Consider the following 9,926-nt stretch of genomic DNA (forward strand, 5'->3'; position numbering starts at 1 on the left):
GCACTCTCAGAGGGGCAGTACTGAGGGAGTGCCGCACTCTCAGAGGGACAGTAAATCAATATTATTTCCTCTAATAATTGTAAAAGCAAGACAAGTAGACTGGAAATTTCACTCCTGACACAGAAAATAAACGTGTTTCTAACAGGGGTCACCAACACAGAGAAAGATCTGTCTGCAGTAAAGTACCAAGGCCAGATAAGTGCACTCCTTTCTCACAAAATGGGATGGAGGTAATGAACCCATTACACAGCTGGTCAAAGTGTTAGGACAGAGTAGGTTATTGCACATGGCTCAAAGCTCACTTCCGGTGAGTTACCAACATGCCATCACCCATTTGCTTACTTGCTGCTTCCTTTGTGCCTCCTCTCGCTCCCGTTCGTCTCGGGCTTGTCTCCGAGCCCTCTCCTCCTCTGCTCTCTTCTTGTTCTCTTCTTCACTGGTTTTAGCCATGTTCTCGAACCTGGCCTTCAGGCTACTTGCACCACTGCTGGCTGCACACACAAAGGCAGACCTGGTCAGTCAGAAAAACAGAGAGGGGGCAACTAGACACAGGGATAAAGGAGGAGAAGGAGACTGAGAGTACAGGAAGGGAGGAAGAGTATGTGGGAGGACAGTTAGGAAGAAAATAGATGGGGGGAAGAAAGGGAGATAAAGAGAAAATGGGCAACAAATTCACTTGAGTTGAAACAGAAGATTCTGGAAGATGGAGACAAGGGGAGGAATAGGATCAAAAGACAGGCAAGCGAAGTGAGAGTCAGAAATAAGACAGATAGATATAGGTTTGGTTCTGAGATGTGAAAGGGATGATGGAGGAAGGTCAAGTGGTATAAAATGTCTAAGACAAAGTGTAATACAGAGAGGGTGACAAAGGATACCTCAGTTATTAAAATCACTTCATGAAACAGTATGTACGTCTCAGTATAATGGAACAGGGTGACACAACACTGGCACAGGGAGCACTGTCACAATGTGGAAATACTGACACTGGGAGCATTATCACAGCATGTGGGAATATTGTCAAACTGGAGTTGCCACCTTCCTTATGTATTAAAATTGACACATTATGTATATGAGGCAGGGAGTATAGAGAATGGGATCTGTTGCGGTTATCAGACCTCTCATCTTTGCAGAGAACAGGAATGCATCAGTTCAATTACCAGTCAGCACTGGTCGAATGTATTTCAGGAATGGCAGCACTGGAGTTGGCGTCAGTACCTCTGGGCTAAGCCAGAACAGGAGAGGAGAAGTGGCTCAGAAATAAAAGCCATGGGCCAGTGTTCCAGCTGCTGATCAATGTTACTTCTCTAAGAGGGATGTGTGGTGAGTCTTGAATGTCATACTACCGCTTGCTGACACTCCCTGTCCAGGCTCAGACATTGATGTTCTACTGGGAGTTTGGCTGATTCCCATTAACTAGAACTCAGAGAAGGGTCAGAGTATCCAGGGAATCAGGGGAGAGAGAAAGGGCCAGGAAACTGAAAAGTAAATATGTGAATCTTTTGCCAACGAAGGTGACAGAACCAACTTGGCACCATCTAGACTTGTACGCAGGGCCCTTGCCCATCAATCCAGATTGGCTACACCAACTCACCAGCTTCCACTGGCTTTGTCTTTTGATAGGACGAGGTTGGACTCTCCATCTCAGTGAAAGAGGCAGCGTTCTGGAACATGAATTGAGAAAACAGTCAGCCAGCCAACAGTCTAACTATATAGGGTAAAGACACACTCACCCTTCACTTTCTGAGGAAGGGCCACTGGACCCGAAACATTAACTCTGTTTTTTCCTTCACAGATGCTGCCAGAGCTGCTGAGCTTTTCCAGCAACTTTGTTTTTGTTCTGGCCTTCACTTAGTCACCACACTGTAAGGCCATAAGATATAGGAGCACAATTAGGCCATTCAGCCCATCAAGTCTGCTCCACCATTCAATCATGGCTGACATGTTTCACAACCCAATTCTCTGCCTGCTCCCCTCAACCCCCTTACTAATCAAGAACCTTACCCAGAGACCAGCAGTACCAGAGTATGCCAATCCCACACACACAGTCCCATCAGCCAGTGCCTGGGGCGCACTCAGAACATCCCTTCCCATGCTCAAGGGAAAGGAAAGAAGAACCAAGTTTTGTGTCGCCTAGAAGTCTCCTGTACGTCTCTGAAAGGCCAGCTTCAGAGCACAGGCCTGCCTGTGGATTTCCCTCCTGCAACTTGATCATTCAATCGAGGGACAAAATCCCTGGGCAGGAGGATGAGGGTTTATAAAATAACAATTAGAATGTAAATGTGACATCACTAAGCGTCAGAGTGACTTCCCAGTGAACCCAAGGCCCAGCTTTCTCATTTCCCAGGGCCGCAAGAGTTTAACTGTGGAAGAGGCAGAATAATCAGGGAAGGGGGGTCTTCAATTAAAACCAATGAGCTGTCTGGGGGCACCACAGGTTTTCTGCAGAGAACATTCCCTTTATTTTACACCAGCAACAATTTCCAAACCAACTGACAACATTCCCTCCCATTCTGTGTGCTTTCATTTTAGTCATAATCTTCTACTCCGGGCTTCAGTTTGACATTCTTTCATGGGTACTGTACACCTTCAGTATGAGGCAAAAGTGTATATCCAGGTCATAAGCTCAAGTCCTGGGTCAGAGCTCGAACCTACAATTCTTTCATGTGATACTGCTACCTCTAAGCCACATTGGACACATAAAGATTTATTTCAGGTGAAGGTGGAGAAGAATTTTGAAAGTTTATCTGTACAGAAAGTAGAAAAGGTACAACAATGTAAATATTCATCAATACATTGTTGGCTTGGAAATGATAAAACATCAAGACAGCTATTAATGCCATGTATCAGAATATTTGAGGTCCACTGGATCACTGATATAAAGAGTCATGGTAGGGCAGGATGGCAGCAAGGGGAAGAGCACGTAAATCAAGATGCAAAGCCAAGCCTGGATTTTCAATATTAGAGTCATAGAGTCATACAGCATGGAAACAGACGCTTCGGTCCAACTAGTCCATGCTGACCAAGTATCCTGAACTGATCTAGTCCCATTTGCCTGTGTCTGGCCTATTTTTGGAGGATGGGACACCTTAGCAAATGGGGATATTCGTGGCTTGCCTTGTGACACATCTGATGATGTTTACAGTATTTAAAGGAGTACCTTGTCCATCCGGTCCTGCTGTACACCATATCGCCCACCGAAGCCCTTGGCGTAATCTATAGAGGGAAGGCAGATAACAGAGAAATGATAAAAAAGAGTAAAAGTTCTGTCTGATCTCTCCTGACCCCACTTCCAGGGAACTGAGGTCAATCATGGTGTTTTGAGATTGACTAACTCAGCATGGACCAAGGATTGAACCTGGGGCCTTTAACAAGGCCCAGAGTCATAGCGAGTCATACAAGTAGGAACTGGAGGCTCCTTAAGTGCCTGTAAATTGGATCATAACTGATCTATATCCTAACACAAGTTGAGCATTGGGAAAACACTGGGAGTTTGCAGCATTATCATGGCCTGCAGTTGCTTGTCAAAGGAGCAATGTGGTGTGAGCTTAAGTAGGACCCATCTCTATTTTACCAGAAACATATTGAATTTATCCCTTAACTCCATCCACAGAGGAGTGGGTAGTGCTAGAGTACTGCTGGGTAGCTTATTGTCCAATTTACAAAATGGGAGATAGAAAAAAATTCTGGTGGCTAAAGCCTAATCAGTTTAATGTCACTGATGGGCAAAATCCCGGGATCTAAACTATAAACAACAGAAACACATCCAGAAATAGGAAATACACTCAAAAACAGTCAGCACACACTCTGAAATGTCATTCGTAACTAATCTGAAAGAATTATTTGAATTGTAACAGAGAGAATACAAAATAACAACAAACTGCATTTATACAGCACCCTTTTTATTGTTTCACAGAATACAGGCATTTCTTTTTGCCCATTCCCAACTGGCCTTCAGAAGGTGTTGGTGAAGTACCGTCTTGAAAAATTGCTGTCCCACCTGGGACAGTTACATCCATGGGGCAGTTGGAATAAGCATAGTGCTATCCTGTCACACTTTACTCTTTCTCACAATTGTGTAATTATAAAATAAAATATTTTATAAAGAAGGCTTATTCATCTTTGCTAAAAGGGCATAGAAACTTGCAGAAATCACATGACTACTCTAGTTGATTCACTGCAGCCACAAAAGTAGACAGACCCATGTGTTCTCAATCACAAAGGGAGCCATTTAGAATTCTATTTGTCCTCAGGCAAACAATGAGCCCTTCTAAAAATGTGAGAATTCAAAGCTTCTGAGAGAACAGGGCACAGGATGGATACTACCAAGAATTCCAACATTATTGACTTTGCTTTGTGGAACAATGGTTCAAAGTTAATGTAGCAGCAATTTTAAATTTTGACCTATAAGTGATTGGTTGTGAATGACCATTTTGAGCAGCACTTAAAAGAGAACTCTGATAGAGGCCATCAGAGACAGAGGGGGCCATCAGCAAGGACACAAAGAGAAACGAACCAACGAAAGAATTACAACACTGTAGTGATTGGAACCAGGTGGATCTCATAGTCAATGATGGAGTTGTTAACCTGGGCCAATCAGGGAGCCCTGGATGACAGATATAAACAGGGGATTCAGAGAGTCTCCTGATTTCAGGGACTGACTCCGAGCTGGCTGGTCACAACCAGGGTACTGTGCACATGTAAATAAAGGGTGGCTTGGTGACAAGATACCGGCCTCTGTGGAGTTATTTTAAATACTGAACCAGACTATCATGGGCCACAACCTGCAGTGTCATAAAAATAAAATAAAGGAGTTTTCACCTCCTCCCAGAACCTGTTCTGCTCAATCCACCTGTGGGAAAAATCTCCAACAATTCAACTACAGAAGCCATCGCAGTAGCTAAATCTGACTTTAGTTTTCGATCACTTCACCTTAGAAAGAGAAATCTTTAAGCAAGTCAAGCCTTCAACACTAACAGGCCAATCTTGCTTTCATCTTCGTTAGTATCTTTTACCAGTATCTACATTTGATCCCTTTATCTGCATTTCAGCCAATAATTGTATTACTGCTTACTTAGAAGTAATACTTTCAGCAGCGGTTATTTAAAAACTACTCTTTGATCATTTTAAGGCTAAATTTGTTTCTGCTGGCTATATTTAATTTAGAACATTCTAAAACACCAACAGAGGGTTAATGAGCTGTACTAATTTGCAGTCATGACCTCTTCGCAAACACACCTGCTATAGCAATGGCATCTTCGTAAACACGATGTTATCCAAACCTCTGCTGCCTGTGTCCGTACTCACACAATGTCCTGTTCAGTTGTTTGCTGACCTGTGCTGCTCCTGGTTGAGCAGTACCTTATTTTAAAATTTCTTGTTTCCAAATCCCTCCATAGCATTTCCCTTCTATGCAATCTCCTCCAGCATGCCAGCCCTACAAGATACCTGCTTTAATTCTGACCTCTTGAGTATTCATGATTTTAATTGTTCCACAGTTGCCTCACCTGCCTGTGTCCAAAGTTTTGGAATTCCCTCCCTAAATCTCTGATGATCTCAATCTCTCTTTCCTCCTTTTACAAACTATCTCTTTGACCATCTGTCCTAAAGATTTACCAGGTTTGGTGTCAAACTTTGCTCAAAACTGTCACCATGACGCACTTTGGAACCAAACATTATGTTAAAGGTGCTGTATAAATACAAGTTATTGTTGCTGAGTTTCACTTGGAGTGAGAAGGTTCCCTAAACTCTCCTCTCACTCAGTGGGAGGAGCAGTCTTCTCCCCCTGGTTGGCATTGTAAAGATATGAATGGCCGGACAATGGTACAGTGAACCGTTCCACTGAGTGGGCAGTATTTTATTTATTGCCAAGATCTCCATTCTGCCCCTCACCTGTCTGTGATTCATGAAGCTTCACCTCCTCCTTATGATCCCAACCGTGGGCAGTTTTATCCTGGTGGTCCTTCTGTACTCCATACTTCCCTCCAAATCCTTTTGCATAATCTGCAAGGCAATTGGATCAATCTCACATTCTCGGTACCAATGCTGCCCGTTGTGTTGTGCAGTCAGTCAGGTGAATGTGGTAAGTTGACTCGTGCAAAGAGGGTAAATTCTCAGAGATTTTATTTCTTCCCATTTGGATCAAGTAGGGCCAAAAGTAAAAGGGTGAAAATCTCCTCCAGGCGGTTTCACAGGACACAAGCTAAGATCACTTCCTGAAGCTATAGCTAACTGGTATAACTCTAAAATAATCATAAGGTAGTCATCGCAATCAGGGAGATTTATTCAGGGAATGAAAAGCAAAATTCCATTTCCCAGGGAGGGGCATTGGTGCGTGGGAATGGGCGATGCTATTCTGTATGGGGGATGGGGAGAGGCCAATGGGAAGTAAGACAGCAGGAGGTACCATTCTGTGTGAGTGGATGGGAGATGTAGGATTGCAAGGTACCAGTTGGTGTGAGTGGGTGAGATTGGGCAGCACAGTGGCTCGGTGGTTAACACTGCTGCCTCATAATGCTGGGGACTGTCTCTGTGGAATTTGCACGTTCTCCCCGTGTCTGCGTGGATTTCTTCCTGGTGCTCCAGTTTTCTCCCACAGTTGAAAGATGTGCAGGTTAGGTGGCTTGGCCATGCTCAATTGCCCATAGTGTCCAGAGATGTGCAGGCTAGGTGGATTAGCCATGGGAAATGCAGGGTTTTGGGACTAGAATGGAGAGGGGTGTGGGTCTGGGTGGGAAGCTCTTCAGAGGGTTGTTGTAGACTTGATGGGCCAAACTGCCTCTTTCTGCACTGTAGGGATTCTACGTGAGAATGGGAAGTACCATTCTGTAACAATACAGGGGGTACCACCCTGTGAGAGAGGTGGGAGGTGCGTAACGAACATACCTTTCTGTGAATCATGTTTCTCAGTCACTCCTTTGTAGTCGTATCCCACAGCAGATTTATCCACCTTGTCCTTTTCAACTCCGTACTTCCCTCCAAATCCTTTGGCATAATCTGAGGGAGTTGAAAAAGAATCAAATCAAGATAAATCTCACACCATTCAACTTTGCTGAATCTTTAAAAGTGATATCCAAGTTCACCCCAACTCTGCTTTTTTTCCAAATGTTACTCCTCAAGGAGGAATGTGCTGATAATCAAGCCCCAATACTCCATGAATTGTACCAAAACCATGAATGTTTTATTTAATCACCAAAATAGTCAATTTGTTTCCTTTTATTATGGGTGTCCAGCACATTAGCGACTTTCACGAGGTTTCACTAATAAACGTAAAAATAACTTGTTTCTTGGAACCAAATGTACTCTTTAAACTTGTGAAAAAGTTGGTTAACAACTATATTCTCTTTAAACTATTAAACTATTCTCTTAATTTTAGACAAACATATTCATACAACAAACAACACAATACGGCTCTGCAGAAATGGCACACAGATAATTAATTAGTATTGGATTGAAGGGTTATGGAGAGTGCACAGGAAAGTGGAGTTGAGGCTGAGATGAGATCAGCCACGATTGTAAGAAATGATGAGGAGGATCGAGGGACTGAATTGCTTACTCCAGCTCCTAGTTCTTTGCTCTTATGTTGATATGGGTTTTAAAGAGTGAAAAGGAAAAATGTCTTGGTGGACCAGGAGTCCAATTTCAAAATATAAAATGGGAAGACTTCTCATAGTCTAGTCAATTACCAGTTGATGGTATTGAAATGATGACAGCTGCAGAATTGATGATGTATTCAAATAAGAGTGAGTCCAGTGAAAATCTTCTGGAAATCTTGATATTTGACTTTCGGGTTCCTTCAATATTTTAGCCAAGAGAGAGGGATCATTGCATCTAATTTTGCTTTAGGGCCTAGTTTTTTCAAGGGAGACAGCAAATCATGTTTTTTCCCAGCTTGGAAGTCTTTTTTCAACTACAATAGCCAGATATACTGTACTAACATCCATTCCAGTCCAGATGCTGTTGTTAGACAACCTTCAGCATAGAGCCTCTTATAACCCGGTTTGTCCAGCATTTAAACCCATGAAGCACAGCTCTCATCTTTCTTAATGGTATGCCTTGCCTTTTCCCTACAAAGTCATCTGATGTTTTGTAAACAGTGGGTGAAATACCACACATTTCAACCTTTTGACTTTTCAATTCCAACAGGGTACTTGGCAAAGTCTTCAACCCAGGAATGGTCCAAAATCTTGTTCTCTCTTCCCGTTTCCTTCACATAGTTATTTTTAAAGAATATACATTCCCAAAAATGTGCACATGTAATTGCCATTTGAAAGTTCTGAAAAAATCTGATCCCAGTACCCTGTCAGACGTGTCATCCGCAAACGTACAAACCATGCTTCCTATACACTCGTCCAAATCGTTTATACAAATGACAAACAGCAGCACTGATCCCTGCAGAGCAACACTGGTCACAGGCCTCCAGCCTGAAAAAGAACCCTCCACTACCATCCTCTGTCTCCCACCATCAAGCCAATTTTATATCCAATTGACAAGCTCTCCCTGAATCCCGTGTAATTAACTTTACTAACCAGTCCACCACGCGGAAACTAGACAAAGGTCTTACTAAAGTCCACATAAACAACATTCTAAATAGTGAAAAGCTAGAAACCGTGAAGAGGTCGAGAAATTTAGGAATCTATGTAGAAAAGTCATTGTAGGCTAGTGGATGGACTACGTGATAAAATAATTTAAAAGGGCTAATCAAATGATGGTCTTTATATCAAGAGGGTTCGAATATAAAGGGATGTATTTACACTACTGCACTTAATGCTCCCATTGGCCCCTACCGTGAGCACTGCATTTAGTCTGGGCACTGTACCTGAGGAGGGGTGCAACGCAGATTCACCAGAATTTTAACAGGGCCAAAGAGTTAAATGTTGAGGACAAGTTGCAATAACTGTATATATGGAAGGTTGAGGAGTGATATAACTGAATAGCTTACGACGACTAAAGGAATTGACAGTGTAGATAGAGAGAAACTATTCCCTTTGATTCAGAGTGCACATCAAGAGGCAGAACGCAAAAATTAGAGAGTTGAGCCATTTGGGGTTGAGAGCAGCAAATAACACTTTTTCCATAGGGGAAACGTGGAACTCATGGGTTTTGTTAGATAAGACATTTAAGGGAATTGGATCTAAGATGGGAAAATAGAATTAAGGTATGCATTAGCCATGATCTAACTCAGGCTTGTCCCACTTTTTGACCTCCTTACTCACTCTCTGCTTTCATCCCCTTCACTCACTCTCACACACCACTCTGCAGGAGTCTAGTCTGCTCCAGGTCCTGTGTCCTGATGACATACTGTTCTGTGCCAGTTAGGGAGGAGGTCAGTGAGACACCATTCTGAGTAGCCTTGAGAGTTGTAATGAATATACCTTTCTGTGAATCATGTTTCTCAGTTGTTCCTTTGTAGTCATATCCCAAAGCAGATTTATCGACCTTGTCCTTTTCAACTCCGTATTTCCCTCCAAATCCTTTGGCATAATCTGAGGGAGATGTGAATACCACAGGATATCAAACTACAGTGAACTCAGGGTGTATCGTATAGCCATAGAAACAATGACAGCATCACACATCCAGATAAATGAAGACAGAATCACATCTCCTGTGAATACAGAGAGATTACTAACTCAGATCAACAGAGAGAGCATCAGAAGCCCAGAAAACTATATAGATTATCATATCAGAGAGTACCAAGCACACTGGATAGATACGAAGGAGTACCACAAACCCAGACAGATCCAGATGATATCACACACCCAGATAATACGAAGAGTAACACATATCCAGATAAATAGAGATGATCAAACACTCATATTAAATACAGGGAGCGTCACACACCCGGACAAGTACAGGGAGCGTCACACACCCGGACAAGTACAGGGAGCGTCACACACCCGGACAAGTACAGGGAGCGTCACACACCCGGA

The 9,926-nt window shown here is 42.9% G+C and overlaps 1 protein-coding gene across 1 annotated transcript in view; it reads right to left on the reverse strand.

Annotated features, from left to right (window-relative positions):
* The window catches only part of hcls1 (hematopoietic cell-specific Lyn substrate 1), a 48,692-nt gene that overhangs the window by 14,374 nt on the left and 24,392 nt on the right, over positions 1 to 9,926 (reverse strand). The window contains exons 7-12 of the mRNA XM_048610061.1: positions 9,372 to 9,482; positions 6,883 to 6,993; positions 5,890 to 6,000; positions 3,158 to 3,213; positions 1,592 to 1,661; positions 343 to 491 (exon numbers count right to left, since the gene is read on the reverse strand). Of these exons, the coding sequence (XP_048466018.1) occupies positions 343 to 491; positions 1,592 to 1,661; positions 3,158 to 3,213; positions 5,890 to 6,000; positions 6,883 to 6,993; positions 9,372 to 9,482 (608 nt within the window). The remainder of the gene's footprint in view (positions 1 to 342; positions 492 to 1,591; positions 1,662 to 3,157; positions 3,214 to 5,889; positions 6,001 to 6,882; positions 6,994 to 9,371; positions 9,483 to 9,926) is intronic.

This window comes from Rhincodon typus, chromosome 22 (assembly GCF_021869965.1).
Source record: "Rhincodon typus isolate 14 chromosome 22, sRhiTyp1.1, whole genome shotgun sequence".
In the NCBI taxonomy this organism is placed as follows: Eukaryota; Metazoa; Chordata; class Chondrichthyes; order Orectolobiformes; family Rhincodontidae; genus Rhincodon; species Rhincodon typus.